This window comes from Acomys russatus, chromosome 3 (genome assembly GCF_903995435.1).
Source record: "Acomys russatus chromosome 3, mAcoRus1.1, whole genome shotgun sequence".
NCBI lineage: Eukaryota > Metazoa > Chordata > Mammalia > Rodentia > Muridae > Acomys > Acomys russatus.
In genome coordinates, this window is record NC_067139.1 from 69,214,671 (window position 1) to 69,230,878 (window position 16,208).

Genomic DNA, 16,208 nt, shown 5'->3' on the forward strand with positions numbered 1-16,208 from the left:
TGTTTGGTTGGGGTTTTTTCTGTTTTAGTTTTTTAATTTGTGTTTTTAGTTTTGTTTTATCTTTTGTTTGTTTATTTTCTTTTTGGTTTTTTGAGACAGGGTTTCTCTATGTAGCCTTGGCTATCCTGGACTCGCTTTGTAGACTAGGCTGGCCTGGAGCTTACAGTGATCCACCTGCCTCTGCCTCCCCAAGTTCTGGTGTAAGGACCAGACAAACTCCATTTTGAAAAAGAAACTCCACTTTGTGTTAAACCTGACGAAGGGCTGAACCCAGATTCCAGGAAAAACCACAAACTAGTCTAACAGAAAAATTCCCCTAGCAACACAATCAGCTCACCTTGGGAAAGTCCAAATATACTCTCTGCTGGTCAATCTGACCAGCAGGTGGTCTGGCACATAGCAACAATCAATTAGGAGAAGCCAGGCCAAAGTTCCTAACACCCTATGACTGCTTCAACCAATCTTTTCTACAGGCCAACCTGACCCTGCACCTATTACCCAACCATGAAACTCCAAGGCTTGCAGCTTTTCTGCCCAAATGCCATCCAATCATATACTGTAAAACCCATTTCTTTGTCTAAAACCTATAAAAATCCTTCTCAATTGAAACTCTGGGCCACTTCCCTGCATCTGCTGTGTCGGTGCAAAGAAGGTGTGGCCAGGGTTCGAACCTGCAATAAAGGCTTCCTTGTCATTGCATTTGGACTGGCTCTTGGGTGGTCTGTTCCAGGAGTCTCTCAAAATTTAGGCATAACACTGGGATTACAAGTGTGCACCACGCTGCCCCTCTGGATTTGTTGTTTCATTTTGTTTTGTTTTGTTTCGCTTTTTTGAGACAGAGTTTCTCTTTGTGTAGCTCTGAGTTTCTCTTTGTGTAGCCCTAGCTGGCCTCGAACTCACAGAGATACCCCTGCCTCTGTCTCCAGTGTATTGGGATTAAAGGCGTACACCACCACTACCAGGCAGAGATAATGATTTTAATTGGGCAAGTAAATGGCAGGAGTAGGAGAGAAGGAGCAAGTTGGAGCTCATGGTTCTGCCTTGATTCCAGAACACATTATGTTCAGTAGTCATAATGAAGCAGAGATTCAAAGAAGATGCCCATGGACAGATGAAGTCCTGGGCAGCACCGCTCATGAGCCATGGCTGTAATGGCCCTATGCTGTCTGCTTACGGACCTCAGTCATTGCTCTGGGCAGTACTCTGTTCCTTGGGGTGGGTCTGGGGCAATGCTAGGAATTTACTAAGAGAGTAGAGCGAACCAAAAGGAAGCATCTCTGAAAAGCCGTCTCTGCCTTGTTTCGGGATTGCTGCTTGCTTGCTGCAGCCTCGTCCTGTGAGAGCACCGGCCTAGACTCTCACAGCTTTGTCATCAGTCTCTGTAACACTAGTTTTTTGTTTGTTTGTTTGTTTGTGTTTGTTTTTGTTTTCAACCCACTGGCAAGTCCACCATGTGAGGTAAAGGCCCGACACACCAGCAATCTTCTGCATCGCCACAAAAACTTACAGGAAAGGAGGCAGAGAGAGGAGACCTCCCGGGCGTGGTGGTACACACCTTTAATCCCAGCACTCAGGAGGCAGAGGCAAGTGAATCTCTGTGAGTTCAAGTCCAGCCTGCTCTACAAAGCAAGTCTAGGACAGCCAGTGCTTTTATACAGAGAAGTTCTGTCTCAAAACACACACGCACACACACACACACACAGAGAGAGAGAGAGAGAGAGAGAGAGAGAGAGAGAGAGAGAGAGAGAGATTGGCAGGATGACAAAGCTGTAGATGAAAACAGAGAGAGGAAGAGGAGAACTAGGAGGAAGAGAAAGGAAGGGACCATAAGGCTCAGGCAGCTACTGGCAAATGGCAACTGAAGTTCAGGAGGGTGATTGTTCTAATAGCAAGAAGCAGAAGCCTGCGATGATAACAACACAGCAAGAAAGAAAAGGCCAAATGTGAAAGTGAGGAGGGGCTAGAGAAGGGACTCACTGGATAGAGTACTTGCCTAAGGTGCACAAAGCTACAGGTTCAATCCCCAGCACCACCAGAACGTGTGAATGGTGGCACACACTGATAATCCCAGCACTCGGGAAGCAGGGACAAGAGGATCAGAAACTCAAGGTCATCCAGAGCTACAGAAATAGTTGAGGACCAGACTGGACTAAATAAGACTGGCCTCAAAAAAGAAAAAAGGGATGCTTTGGTCTACCCCTTCCCAACTCCGCACCACCTTCCCATTTAGCATTTAAATAGTCCTGGTTATAGGCCACAAATGAGTTTTTGTTGTTGTTGTTGTTTTGTTTTCCCAGGACAGGGTTTCTCTGTATAGCCTTGGCCGTCCTGGACTTGCTTCGTAGACCAGGCTAGCCTCGAACTCACAGTGATAGTGAACCCCCTGCCTCTGCCTCCCAAGTGCTGGGATTAAAGGTGTGCCTCACCACGCCCAGCTACACAAATGATTTTGAGTCTCCACTCTGTGCAAGGTTGTTCCCATCCCAACAACCACAACACATGAGCTTGTATATGGTGGAACATGACACAAGTGGCTTGCCTTTCTTTTTCTTTTGAGCTGGAAAGTATATGTATTATGCATGGTTGAGACCTTCAAACCTTGCATCAGGCAAGCTCTAGATACTGAGGCCCCGCCTGGGTCTTTAGGGCCTGTTTGGTGAGTGTACATGTAGACCAACAAAGTGTTTTTTGGGTTTGTTTTCTGTTTTTGTTTTTTGGGGGGAGAGAGTCTCACTGAGCATCTCTGGCTGTCCTGGAACTCTCTATGTAAGTCAGGCTGGCCTTGAACTCATAGAGACCCAGCTGCCTTTGCCTCCCAAGCATTGGAATTAAGGGCCTGTGCCATGCCTGGCTAGCAAGGATTTTATTTTTGCTGTTGTTTATCCAAAAATAAAAAGTAGCATAAACCCATAATTCTTCTAGCTTCACTCTCTTCCCCACAATTCAAAGTTGCAGCGAGACCTGATGTTGTTGGCTGTTGTTTTCACTCAGTGTCTTGACTCCACACTACTGGTGACCTGCCCTGTCCCTCCTACCTCAGGCCAAAAGGCACTAGGAGCAGAAGCCCACTGCCTAGTTCCAGTCCCTCCTTCCCTCTCACTCCATTGTTTAGACATCACTGGCAAAGAACAATCGATCTGTTCCACTCCATTGTTTAGACATCACTGGCAAAGAACAATCCATCTGTTCCTGTTGCTCCACCCCTTTTTAATGTTCCTACGTCACCAGCTATGGTGGCCAAGGTCTCCTCCTTCTCCATCCCTCCCCATTTTCTTCTCCCCCCGCCCCTTGGGCTTGACTTTTGTGGGCATCCCCAGAGTTCTTCAACCTTTTGAAAAATACCCCACAGCCTAACGGTCAGCCTCACAGCACAGCATTGTGTAACACAACGCCATCTCTGAGAATCAACACCCAGAAAGTTTGTTGCTGTTGTCGTTTGAAACAGGGCTTCTCTGTGTAGCTCTGGCTGTCCCGGAACTCACTCTGTAGACTAGGCTGGCCTTGAACCCAGAGATCCACATGCCTCTGCCACCAGAACAACACTCAGAACTTCTAAAGATGCATTCTTCCCAGTCATCATGTCCAGGGAAAGGCCAGAACTCACTCCAATGCCTGGATGCCTCACTGTTTATGCCACAGCTACTAACTTTACATCGTCTGTTGCGCATCCACCTCCTTCCTATGGCTCTAGGCCATATCCTTACCCACATATCTGCTGTGGGTACCACACAAAAATCTAGGTGAACTGGAAGAAAAATACTCTAGACAAAAGGAAGTTAACAACAGGGCCAACTTGCTTAAAATTATTATCAGGCTAAAAAAAAATCTTAAAGATTTGAACTCTCTGTAGAGTTGAAGATTTGGATCTTCTTCAGTCTTTTCTACTGGAACTTTTCCTTAAGATTCATCTATTTTAGTTCATGTGCATAAATGTTTTGCCTGCATGTAGCTTTGTGGAACATGTGCATGCCTGGTGGCAGTGGAGGCCAATCCCTGGGACACACATAGTGGAAGTAGAAAACCAATTCCCATAAGATGTCCTCTGGAAAAAAAAAAAAAAGATGCCCTCTGATTTCCACATGTAAACTGTCAAAGATGCCCTCCTTCACCACACACACACACACACACACACACACACACACACACACACGGGCAGACAATACATAAATAATGTTTAAAAAAAGAGAGAGAGATACAATCAATGGGTTTCATTGTTTTGTGATGGTAAAAGTTTACCTTAAATAATGCTAAGCATAGTGGTACATGGCCTTAACCCCAGCACTCAGGAAGCAGAGGCCAGCAGATCTTTGTGAATTAAAGGCCAGCCTGGTCTACATATAGTAATGAGTTCCAGGACAGTTAGGACCACATGGTAAACCCTCCCACCCACCCACCTACCCAAAAAAAAGTTTAGCTTAAATCTCCAAAACTGTGCTTAGCTCTTGGTTTTACCTGCTTCAGAAATGTGGCATTTTCTTTCATCAAGACAAAAGGAACACACCCCACAAAGATGCAGCACATTCCGCTGGTGAATTTGGCAAACTTGGTGATTTGGCAGAATGACCTTTTTTCTAAGATGTGTTTTATTTGTTTGTTTTTGTTTTGATTTTTTTTTTGTGGGGGGGGGGGGTCTTTGTGTAGCCTTGGATGTCCTGGACTCACTTTGTAGACCAGGCTGGCCTTGAACTCACAATGATCTGCCTGCCTCTGCCTCCCAAGTGCTGGGATTCAAGGTGTGTGCCACTACGCCGGGCCTGATGTATTTTATTTGTATTTATGTCTGTGTGTCGGTGGGTGGAAATGCTCGTGTCACTACAGGTGCCCTCAAAGGCCTGCGGCATCAGAGCTCATGTGGCTGTAGTCTCAGCAGCTGGTTGTTAGCCTACCGGCGTAGGTGCTGGGAACCAGTTCCAGGTCCCATGTAAGAGCATTACATTTTTGCCAGGTATGATGGCACGTGCCTTTAATCCCAGCACTCAGAAGGCAAAAGCAGGCAATCTCTGTGAGTTCAAGTCCAGCCTGCTCTACAAAGCGAGTCCAGGGCAGCCAAGGCTAACACAGAGAGAGCCTGTCTGGGGCGGGTGGGGGAAAAGAACATTACATTTTCACCACTGAGCCTTCTCTGCAGCCCTTAGAATGATGTCCACCCCCACTGAGAGTGTTGGCAAAAACATTTTATGTCAATTGCCCATTGAGTCTGTTGTTTCTCCAAACTAAATTTTAGCCACTTGCTTCTTTCTCACATGTTACATACAGTTCACACAGGTATAGCAAAAGCAAGGACACAGCTCAAGCTGCCTGAGTTTTCACTCTGCTTCCTCTAAACTGAGCGTTTCCCAAGCAGGTTTAAATCAAAACAAAACAAATTTGGGAAAGGGGTTCTGCTTGAACTCTAAGGTAGTACCTCTCTGCCACACCAACTATGGGAAAGAGAGGGAGTGACTTTCTTTCTTTTTTTTTTAATTTAATGTTAGTGTATAATTATTCAGATTACAACTCAATTGTTATCCCATCACTTGTATCCTCCCGTTCCTCCCTCCCTCCCACGTTCACCCTATTCCCCTCCCCTAGTTCTAAGACCAACGGGGACCTCCTCCCCCACTGTATGGTCATAGGCTTTCAAGTCTCATCTTGGTAGACTGATTATTCTTTCTTTGAGTGCCATCAGGCCTCCCCACCAAGGGTAAGTGGTCAAATATGGGGCACCAGAGTTCATGTCAAAGTCAGTCCCCCCACCACCTCCGCATAACTGTGGAGAATGTCCTGTCCATTGGGAAGATCAGAGTAGGGGTTTGATGTTTACTATTGTATTGTCCTTGGTTAGTGAGAGGGTGTGACTTTCTTGCCAGCAAGAGTTTTACTCATTTGTTTTGATGAGTATGGGGGCAGGACTATGCACCAAAGTACATGCCTGGTGCTGTGGCCAGAGACGGCTTCTGATCTTCTTATGAGCTAGCTATGGACGCTGAGAATGAACCCAGGTCCTCTGGCAAAGCTCTTAACCACTGAGGCATCTCTCCTGCCCCTGTAACCAGAAACTTTAACAACTCTGTCTTTAGCCAAATCAGCATGCCAGCCATTTTTGCCTCATATTTATGTTGGCATCCCTCTAGGCAGGACAGCCTGTTTAAAATCACTTCTCTTTGGCCAGTCTCTTAAACTTATTGAAGAATGAGGGGCTTGTTTCTATGTCCCTAACAGGAACAATGCAGAGGAGCCCAGGGAATCACTTCTGAAAGTGACTTCCAACAGCTAGGGCAAGCTGTAGATTACCTGCATGGGGAAGCTGTTCAGGAAGGCAACCTCGCTTGAGTAAGTGGGGACCATCCTGCACAGGCATCAGACCACAGGCCCTCATACTTCCCACACTATAGAAGGCTTCCACGCTCCTCTGGGTGATTTTGGTGTCATAATGAAGTTCACTCTAAGTTATGCCATGGATTACACACTTTACAGGCCTCGGGATGGGGAACACCTTGAGTTTTTAGGCTACTGCATGGGAGAAGCCTGTTTCTCAGGATGCTGAATGGAAGAATGAGTTACACCTGACTTTTCCAGCTGCCTCTGTGCTATACCTATTCTATTTTCCTACCATGCATCAGACCTCCCCTGGGACTATAGAGAGATGCTCTATGCCCTATTTGATGCAGCCCTATTTGTGTATTTAGGTTTAGAAGTAGAGTTTAAGATATTTGGTTTGGTCTTACCCAGCCCCAGTAGGTAACTAATTCTCCTAGAATCATTTGATGGGTTGCTCACTTTTTTTGTTTTGTTTTGTTTTGTTGTTTTGTGTTTCCAGACAGGGTTTCTCTGTGGCTGGCCTCAAACTCACAGAGACCTGCCTGCCTCTGTCTCCTGAGTCTTGGGATTAAAAGCGTGCGCCACTACACCCAGCTCTTATTTTCTCTTTAATTTGAAGTGTTACCTTTATCATGAAATCAGTGCTTGAATAAATACAAGACCAATGTCTGGAGTTATTATTTTTCCATTGATCTTTTTGAATGTCAAATACTAAAGGTATCGTTTGGTTTGGGAGTTGTGAGATAAAGTCCACTACATAGCCCAGGGTGATTTCAAATTCTGCATCTCCTGTCTTCACCTCTAGTCAGCTAGAATTTGAGGCAGGTGCTTTGGTTTGCATATATTGAGGGGTCATTATGCTTGGCTATCTTTTCATTTTTCTATCCCAATCAATTTGTCTGAGGAAGCTCTTTTACTTGTATCTATTTATAGTGTGCAGGCATGAATGTGCTACATGAGTGAGATCAGAGGATAACCTTGGGAGTCAGTTCACTGCTTCTACCACATGGGCTCCAAATGAGGCCTGGAAACAGGCACTTTTACCCACCTAGCCCTTTTCTCCTTCTTCCTCTTCTTTTTCATTCTTAAAGACAGGGTTTCTCTGTGTTATCTTGGCTGTCTTGAACTCACAGTGATCCACCTGCCTCTGCCTCCTGAGTACTGGGATTAAAGGTGTGTGCTACCACGCCTGGCTCCTACACTAGTTTTTTCTTTCTTTCTTTCTTTCTTTCTTTCTTTCTTTCTTTCTTTCTTTCTTTCTTTCTTTCTTTCTTTTGAATCAAGGGTCAAGTAACCAAGCTAGCCTCAAATCTGCTGCATAGCCATGAATGACCTTGAATCCCTGATCCTCATACCTCCACTTCCCAAGCCCTGAGATTACAACTCTAATGTGCAAGTTGTGAAACCCCCAAAGACCACCAGGAATCAGCCAGATGCAAATTACATAGGATCTCCTTTATTAGTCAATCTCAGAGCTTGGACTGCCAGCCACTCATGAGGAAGGAAGATGACAGCCCCTAGTGCTAGGGGAACAGAGGTTTTTTTTTGGGGGGGGGGGACAGAGTTTTTAAAGGAAAAACACTGCAGGGGGTGTTCAAGCCATTTCCAAGCCTTGCTGTGACATGATAGGTTAGAGGTGTACAGGAAAGTTGCCCTTTAGGCTGATTGGCTGGGGAACCAGGACTAAGCGAGGGGACCAGGGCCAGACCACAGGAGGGAATTTTTCATTTGTTCTGGTCACTGTGACCTACATGTAGCTCTGATTGTTTGGCCCCGGGTGCAAGCTCCTAGGAACAGTTTGCTAGTTATGTGTTTGTGGCTCTCCCTGGAAACTCCAGGGCTGGGGGTGTCAGATGCTCAGGCCCTGAATGGTGTTGGTTTGGTCTCTGCACAACAATGTACCAAATATGGTTGAGGAGAAAATTTTTATTCTAGGTTTGAGAATATAGCCAGAGGCATCTGGAAGAGTCCAGACTAGACTGGGGCGGGGTGACAAGGGGTGGGGATGGGGGGGACGGACACCATGGAGCAGCAAGAGAGAAAGGGAAAAGAAGGGAAGGGAAGAGCAGAGGAGGGAGGGGAGGGAAGGGGAGAGGAGAGGAGAAAGCATCAAACCAAGAGAAGAACCAAAGACCAAGAGAGTGCCTGGCCAAAATGGCAGGTTTCTATAGCAGGGTTATATGAGAACTAGAAGCTGGGAGAAAAGAAAAGAAACCCCTGGGCTGGAGAGATTTAGGGGCCGGGTGAGAAGTGCTGGGAGGAGCCTCAGGCTCTGAGTGAGCCTAGTCTCTGGTTTCCTTGGTACCTGACACTAAGTATGAGTGTATAAGCTCTAAATTCTGCCCCCTTCTTTTTGATCTATGTTGTTTTGGGTTTTTGAGACAGGGTTTTTCTGTGCAGCCTTCACTGTCCTGGAACGCTGTAGACCAGGCTGGCCTTGAACTCAGAAAAATCTGACTATATCTGCCTCCTGAGTGCTGGGATTAAAGCATTGCACCACCATGCCTGGCCTCTATGTTGCTTTTTTTTCCCCTTTTTTGGGGGGCGGGGCACGGTTTGAGACAAGGTTTGTCTGGGTAGCCATGGCTATTCTGGACTTGCTTTGTAGACAAGAAGGCTGGCCTCAAACTGGCAGGGATCCACCTGCCCCTGCCTCCCCAAGTGCTGGGGTTACAGATGAGTGCCACCACGCCCGGCTCTGTGTTGCTTTTTAATGTTTGCTAAGAGTTTTTCTTCCTCCCTTCCAAGAACTGTGAACTTAGTGGCCTCAGTTTCCCTACTTGTTCTCCATTCACTGGTCATTAACACAGCCAAAAGAGAGAAAGCATCCTGCTGGGAGACCCCTACCAACTGTTGGGTTTCAGACCCACAAGCTGCTGAGGTGCATATTTAACATACCAAAGCCGACGTGGCCTCCAGGTTCTCCCAGCATCCCTCAGTTCATACCTGTTACAAGGTGTGTCCAGCATACCCCCTCTGCCCTGAATTTTCCAGCCCTGGGCTGGGATTCCCCTCCCCAGAGGCTCTTCTCTATATAGTCCAGACATTTTGCTCTCCTTCTTTTTCTCCCCCTCCCTCTTCCTCTCCCCCTCCCTCTCTCTCTCCCTCCTCCCCCTCCCCTTCCCTCTCCCTCTCTCCCTCCTCCTTCTCTGTCTCCCTCCCCATGGTGACTTCCCTGGCCTGGGTCCTTGGGACCAGTGAACCTGCCTGCACCCAACAAACCTGCCTTTATGCTTTAATCTGACTTGAATTGGCTCATTTTGTCATTGGAGAAAACCTATTACCAACTTAGAGGTAACAACAGGCAGGACACTTGAAGGATACAGAAGCCAAGCAGCCTCCACTGCAGAGGATGAGCAGGTTCAAAAAGAGAAGTCTCTCTCTCTCTCTCTCTCTCTCTCTCTCTCTCTCTCTCTCTCTCTCTCTCTCTCTCTCTCTCTCTCTAGCCATGACTGTCCTACACTCACTCTATAGGCCAGGCTGGCCTCAAACTCACAGTGATTTGCCTGCCTCTGCCTCCCAAGTGCTAGGATTATAGGTGTGGGCACCATCGCCCGGCTGAGAAGTCCTCCTCAACCACGTGACTGGATTCTCTTGATACATGTCTTCTGGATGTCCTGTATTCATAGCTCAGGCTATCTCAGTTCAGGTCAATAAAGACCAACATCATCTTAGGGAGGAAAGGATTTATTTCAGCTTACAACTTTCAGTCACACTCCATCACTGGGGGAAGTCAGGCCAGAACTTCAGGCAGGAACAGATGCAGAAGCTATGGTACAATCCGCTCATTCGCTTGCTTCTCCTGGTTTGCTCACTTTGTTTTCCTATACACTCCAGGACCATAATTGGCTCAGCCCTCCCACATCAATCATCAATCAAGAAAATGCCCTACAGACTTGCCTACAGGCCAATCCCATGGAGGCATTTTCTTAATTGATATTTCTTCTTCTCGGATGACCTTACCTTGTGCTATGCTGACATTAGACTACTCAGCACACTAACAGTAAGATCCTTGGGCTGTAGACTGGACCACTCTTTCACCCACCACCACTTCATGATAAAAGGTGTGGGTTTGAAAAACACCAAGCAATTTACTGGGTCTGGAGTGTGGTGATCAAAGGCATGAAGTTCAAGCACTCAGTCTCTACTTGATCGCTCTGCTTGGGAAGGTTCTAGAACCTTTAGAATATATTAAGTAGAACCTTTAGTTTTGGGGGGGGCTTTAAAAGTTTATAATCTGTGGTGGTTTGAATAGGGATGGCCCCCATAGACTTGTGTGTTTGAATGCTTGGCTCTTAGGTGGTGGCACTATTAGGAGGTGTGGCCTTGTTAAAGTAGGTTGGAACTTATTAGAACTTTGTCACTGTGAGGGTGTGCTTTTAGGTCCCTATGCTCAAACTATGCTCAGTGTGGCACACCGTCTCTTGCTGCTGCCTTCAGATCAAGATGTAGAACTCTTGGCTCCTGCAGCACCATGTCTGTCTGCATGCTGCCATGCTTCCGCCATGATGATAATGGACTAAGCCTCTGAAGCTGTAAGCCAGCCCCAGTGAGATGCTTTCTTTATAAGAGCTGCCATGGTCATAGTGTATCTTCACAGCAATAAAACCCAAACTAAGTCATAACCTCATCCTTCTTCTGGTTCTAATTCCCAGCTTCTTGTGTTGGAGAAAAGTGGGCAGCTTCCTGTTCCTATGCCTTCCTTACCATTGAGGTCCCCGGGTAGAATAGTAAACAAAATTAACCCTTCTTTCCATGAGTTGTTTTTTGATCATAGTGGAGTTGTACTGTTGTTTTGTTTTTAACTTTTTTTAAGATTTATTTATTTCACATCTATGAGTGTTTTGCCAACATGTATGTCTGTGCATCACATACATGCCCGGTGCCTAAAGAGGTCAGAAGAGGACATCAGATCCCCTGGCACTGGAGTTACAGGCAGTTGTGAACCACTATACGGGTGCTGGGAATCAAGGCCAGCAACAAGTGTTCTTAACCACTGAGCCGACTCTCCAGCCCCTGTCATAGTATTTTTGATCATAAAAATAACACTATACATAAGTTCCAGGGATCGAACTCAGGCTTTCAGGCTTATACTCACTGAGACATTTTGAAACCTCCAAATATTTGTGTGTCTGTGGGTATGTGTGCAGGTGGTGCACACACTGTGCATATGAACAGGCCAGGGGAGGCTGTCAGATCCATTGTAGCTGGAATTACATACATTTGAACCCCAGGCTTCATGATTGCCCGGCAAGTGCTCTTAACCACTTAGCATCTTAGCCATCTCTTCAAACCCCTAGAAACATTAGTTTATTTTTGGTTTGGTTTGGTTTGGTTTTTCAAGACAGAGTTTATGTCGCCCTGGCTGTCCTGGAACTCACTCTGTATACCAGGCGGCCTCTGCTTCCCCTTTGATACACATTTCCGACACCTTGGGGGCATTATTGTTTTGACTTGCCGAGACCTCACTACTCAGCTCATTGACTTCATAGCACTCCTCTACCTTCTGAGTTTTGGCATTACAAACAAGAACGACCAACAGCGTATTTTAATCCATGTTTTTATACGCATTTATTTTATATGCATTGGTGTTTTGCCTGTGTGCATCTCTACGTGAGAGTCATCTTGGAGTTGCAGACAGTTGTGAACTGCCACATGGGTGCTGGGATTTGAACATGGGTCCTTAACTGTTGAGCCATGTCTCCAGCCCTATTTTAATCCATTTTTTAGGCCCAAGCAATCAAAATAGTCGGGTACCCTGTGTTTCCCACCACACAGAGGATGCAGCTAAGCTTAGGGGCTGATGCATACGCTAAAGCCTAAGTAATGATTTTTTTGACTAGGAAGTAGAGTTAACAATATTATTATAATATACATTTTATATATAATATATATAATTTAATATTATTTACTAAGCAGTACAATTCAGAAACAGTGCTTTTAGATATATCCAAAATCTCAAGCTGGGCTAACACATGGCCGTTTTTTTATAGATAGAGCTAAACATGAGTGGGCTAAGAAATGAAACTAAGCTTACAAAAATAGCAGTCAGGTAGGGATAGCTGACTCCCCAGGCCTATGTACGGCTTCACCCAATGGAAAATGAGAAGGTGCAACTCGGAAACTTTACTCGCCCGCCCATTATCAGGTAGGCAAAACGTTGGCAGCTCTTATTGAAGTTGGGAGGTGCCTCTTGCAGATTCGCTCCCGGGTCACTGCAGCCAAAGCCTTCCGGGTCCGCTACACAGGAAGCCCCTCTCCCCGCCCCGGCCACCTTCCAGTAGAGTCACTGTATCGATGGGGACCGCCACAAGCACAGGCTACTTCCGGAGAGGCAACCTGTTCTGGCTCACAGTCATCACCGTCTCCTTCAGCTACTATACGGTAAGGCTGGCAAGCAGCAGACAAACGTAGCGCAAGCGCAGTGGAGAGCCAGGGCAAGCATGGAGAAACCAGCTCGCCCGGTTCTCATAGTGAGGACGGGATCAAGATGGTGGTGGCGAAGTCGGAAGCCCGTAGGGACGCCACTAAATACTTCCGTGCTGCCAGACCCTGGCCCGCGCTGGTCACTGCCCTGGGGCTGGGCTATTTCGCGGTGAGGCGTGGGGATGCTTGTGGGCAAAGGGCGCTTGTGAATGGATGGGGTGACACTTCTGAGCGCAGTGGTTGCCTAGGTTACTGGTGTACGCGGAAGTTCGGGTGGGCTCTGAAGGATTCTAGTTGAGGGTGTTCTGGCCCTCTTCTTCTATGGTCATTGAGGTTTAGCCGAGTTTTATCCTTTTGGGAAGGGAGAAATGAAATTACTATATTACCGTAGAGCTTACAACTCGGGAGATTCAAAGCAGGAGTGTTTGCATAAGTTTGAATTGCTTGAAAAATGGTGATAAACCTAAAGGATGGGTAGGGTTTAATTGGTAAAAAGGATGAGAATATAACTGGGCATAGTTGTGGAAGAAGACGGCTGCACAGAGGAAGAGTAGCTTTTGTCCCGCTGGGAAAGATTTTGTTTAAAGAGTAATGGGAAAGATGCTGGGGAATACATTGGGCTCAATTGGTATAATTATGAAGAAATGCTATTTAAATATTCTAGGAGACCCTGGGATTGTCATGCCCACAGTGTTGTTGGTGTCAAGTGTTATCGCCCCTGTCCTAATTCACCATATGCAGGGGCATGGACTGAGAATTTTCAATGGTGCATTTTTGTTCTAAGGTCCCATATCTCTGGTAGGTTAGCATACAGAAAATAGGAAGCTTTTGCTAGTTCAGACAAAGCTATTGCGGAGATGGTCAGGTACAACCCTTTAATGCCACTGGTTGGAAAGAGGCAGTTACAATATATTCTTCATTTGAAGTCTGTGAAACAACAGGAGGGACAGGTACCGTTGTCCTTGGTAGAAATGGGCAGAACTATAAAATTTTAAAGTGTTGGCATGTAATAATTGTCAAGGACAATCCAAGCTCAAAGAAACTACAAGACAGAGACCAAAAAGATGATAGTTTAGCTACAGAAACCTTGTGCAAACTAGCAGTTGTAAACAAAACTCTAGAAAGCTCTGCTCTTACTTCTCTGTCACACCTGTGAAAACCATTTCTGGTTTTAGGGGCACAAAAAGTGAAAGAGGGGCGGTTCTAAATTAAGTAGGACATTGGCTCAAGCCGTAATTTCTGCAGTGTAGCCGAGGCATATAGACTCTTTTTTAAAATAGTTAATAACCTCTATAAAATAACGTTTTGCTGCTATCCACTGAAAGAACATCACCCGGGACACTTGATTCTGATAAGCATATTTCCTCTGCATAAATCTCACAATTTAATTGTTTTTAGAAAAGAAAAGTTGGGAAGGGAGTACTGGGTGACTTCTTCCGTTTCTTTGGCCTGTAGTTTTTGTAGAGCCATTATTGTTTCACAGTTGCTTTGAAAAATAGCCATTTTCTGGAAATATTCCATGGCCCTCGTTCTCTTGCAGTGGGTTGTCTTCTGGCCTCAGAGTGTCCCTTATCAGAGCCTTGGACCCCTGGGTTCCCTCACGAAGTACTTGGTGGACTATCATCACGCTCTACTAAGAAACGGGTAAGGAAAGCAAGAATGTGAACACGGCAACCCCAGGCTCTCTGGGTACCAGAGAAGCCTGCAGTTTCCTTTAGGTAGCTAACAGCGATGCTAGTTTGTAATCAGATGCCTTTCTTTTTAAAGTTTCTGTGTCAAATTTAATTAGCAAATGACTTATCACCTTAACTAGACAGACTTTTTTTTTCTTTTTCTGTTTCAGGTTTTGGCTTGCTTGGCTGATTCATGTGGGGGAGTCCTTATATGCCTTGGTATTGTGCAAGTAAGTCTTTGTAATAAGAACTTAGTGCTTTTCTCTTAGTATCTGGTGTAAGTCATGAGTAGCCACGTCTAAATAATTTATCTTTCAGGCTGAGAGCATGCCCAAGTGCAGCCTGAATCCCTATTACCTGATACTGAGCCTGGAACAGAAGTAGATGCAGTTTGCTTGTGTTGTTGCTAGTTGATTTTGTTATTTAACTGGGATACTTTTGCTGTGTTTCAAAAATTCTGCCAAATCAACTGAAACAAATGGCTAGCAGTCCGCCTTCTAGCTTGCAAAAGAGCTGAGCTTTTGCTGTGTAGGCTGGTGATTTTCAGTCCAGTTTCAAAATAGAATCAGACGAGGAGCTGTTTCAAAATATGCGTGTCTGGTTTCTAAACTCAGAGATTGTGATCTGATAAGCCTTGCTTCAGACACAGATGTATGTTCTTTTGTAATGCTCCTCAAAAACCAGCCAGGCGTGGTGGTGCACGCCTTTTCATCCCAGAATTTGGGAGGCAGAGGCAGGCTGATCGCTGTGAGTTCGAGGCCAGCCTGGTCTACAAAGTGAGTCTAGGACAGCCAAGGCTACTCAGAGAAACCCTGTCTCAAAAAACAAAAACAAAAACAAACAAACAAAGACCCCAAACCAGATCCTCATACATTGTACCTTAGAATTCTAAATAGACCTAAAACTAGAATACAGTTATCCCCTGGAACCAACATTAAAGTTCTGTTGTTTAAATTTTCTCTTTTCCAGGCATAAAGGAATCACAGATGGCCAGGCCCAGCTCCTCTGGTTCCTACAGACTTTCCTCTTTGGTATAGCCTCTCTTTCCATCCTGCTGGCTTATAGGCCAAAGCGGCAAAAACACAATTAAAAGAGATAGCAAAGTTGTCTCCCAGCTTCTTCAAACCCTCCTTTCAGTGGGTCCCGGTTTCCATGATGATTTCTGTTTCCTAGGTGATGTCTGTCATAGAAAGCTGTCCAAGACTTTTATTTTGGGGTGCTCTGACCAACCTTGAACAGACCAATAGTCTTTTAAGAAAGAAATAGAAAGGAACCTGCCCTTCTCCTCTGCAGACCACCTGCTTGAGGAAAAAAGGCCTTGTGCCACTCTCCTGAGCTCCTTGGCTGAGGCACAAACTAGATTTCTTTGTGGGTCCACCTTTGCTCCCCATTTTAGCCCTTCTCTTCCCTCCTCCCTACTGATATCTTAGCTTCCACCCCCAAATTCTCCCCTAGTTCCAGACCAAGATAAAGTAAAGCTTCCACATGAGGTCAGTTCCACAGGCATTCATTAGGCACCATGAGGCAGGCTCCTATCCACCCCCCCCCCCCCCCCCCGTTTCCATTCCTCCAGCTACAAAGAAAGATAAGGAACCAGAGGGACCCGTGGAACCCAGGAGGGTAGGTAACATTAGGGATGTCCTCCCTGATGCTCCAAGCCAGAGGAGGTGACCCTGCCCAGCTGTGGTGGAGTACAGGGGAGCTAATGGCATTGCTGGGTTTCGCCTTCAGTTCAGGCACTTCTTAGTTTTCCTTTCCCCTTGGCACTCGGGCTCCAGTGGTACCCCATACTGCTAGCCCTTCTGGAGT

At 46.0% G+C, this 16,208-nt stretch overlaps 1 protein-coding gene across 2 annotated transcripts; it reads left to right on the forward strand.

The window, feature by feature from the left end:
* Window positions 1-12,442: 12,442 nt before the first annotated feature.
* Window positions 12,443-15,513, forward strand: Tmem254 (transmembrane protein 254). Of its 2 annotated transcripts, none has more exons than XM_051142406.1 (4): window positions 12,443-12,684; window positions 14,267-14,370; window positions 14,570-14,629; window positions 15,369-15,513. In XM_051142406.1, exons 1-4 carry the CDS (start codon window positions 12,598-12,600, stop codon window positions 15,487-15,489), a joined length of 372 nt encoding a protein of 123 aa, XP_050998363.1. In that variant the 5' UTR covers window positions 12,443-12,597; the 3' UTR covers window positions 15,490-15,513. The 2 variants fall into 2 exon arrangements, with proteins under 2 accessions (XP_050998363.1, XP_050998352.1); XM_051142395.1 differs by lacking the exon at window positions 12,443-12,684 and adding an exon at window positions 12,733-12,895.
* The last annotated feature ends 695 nt before the right edge of the window (window positions 15,514-16,208 follow it).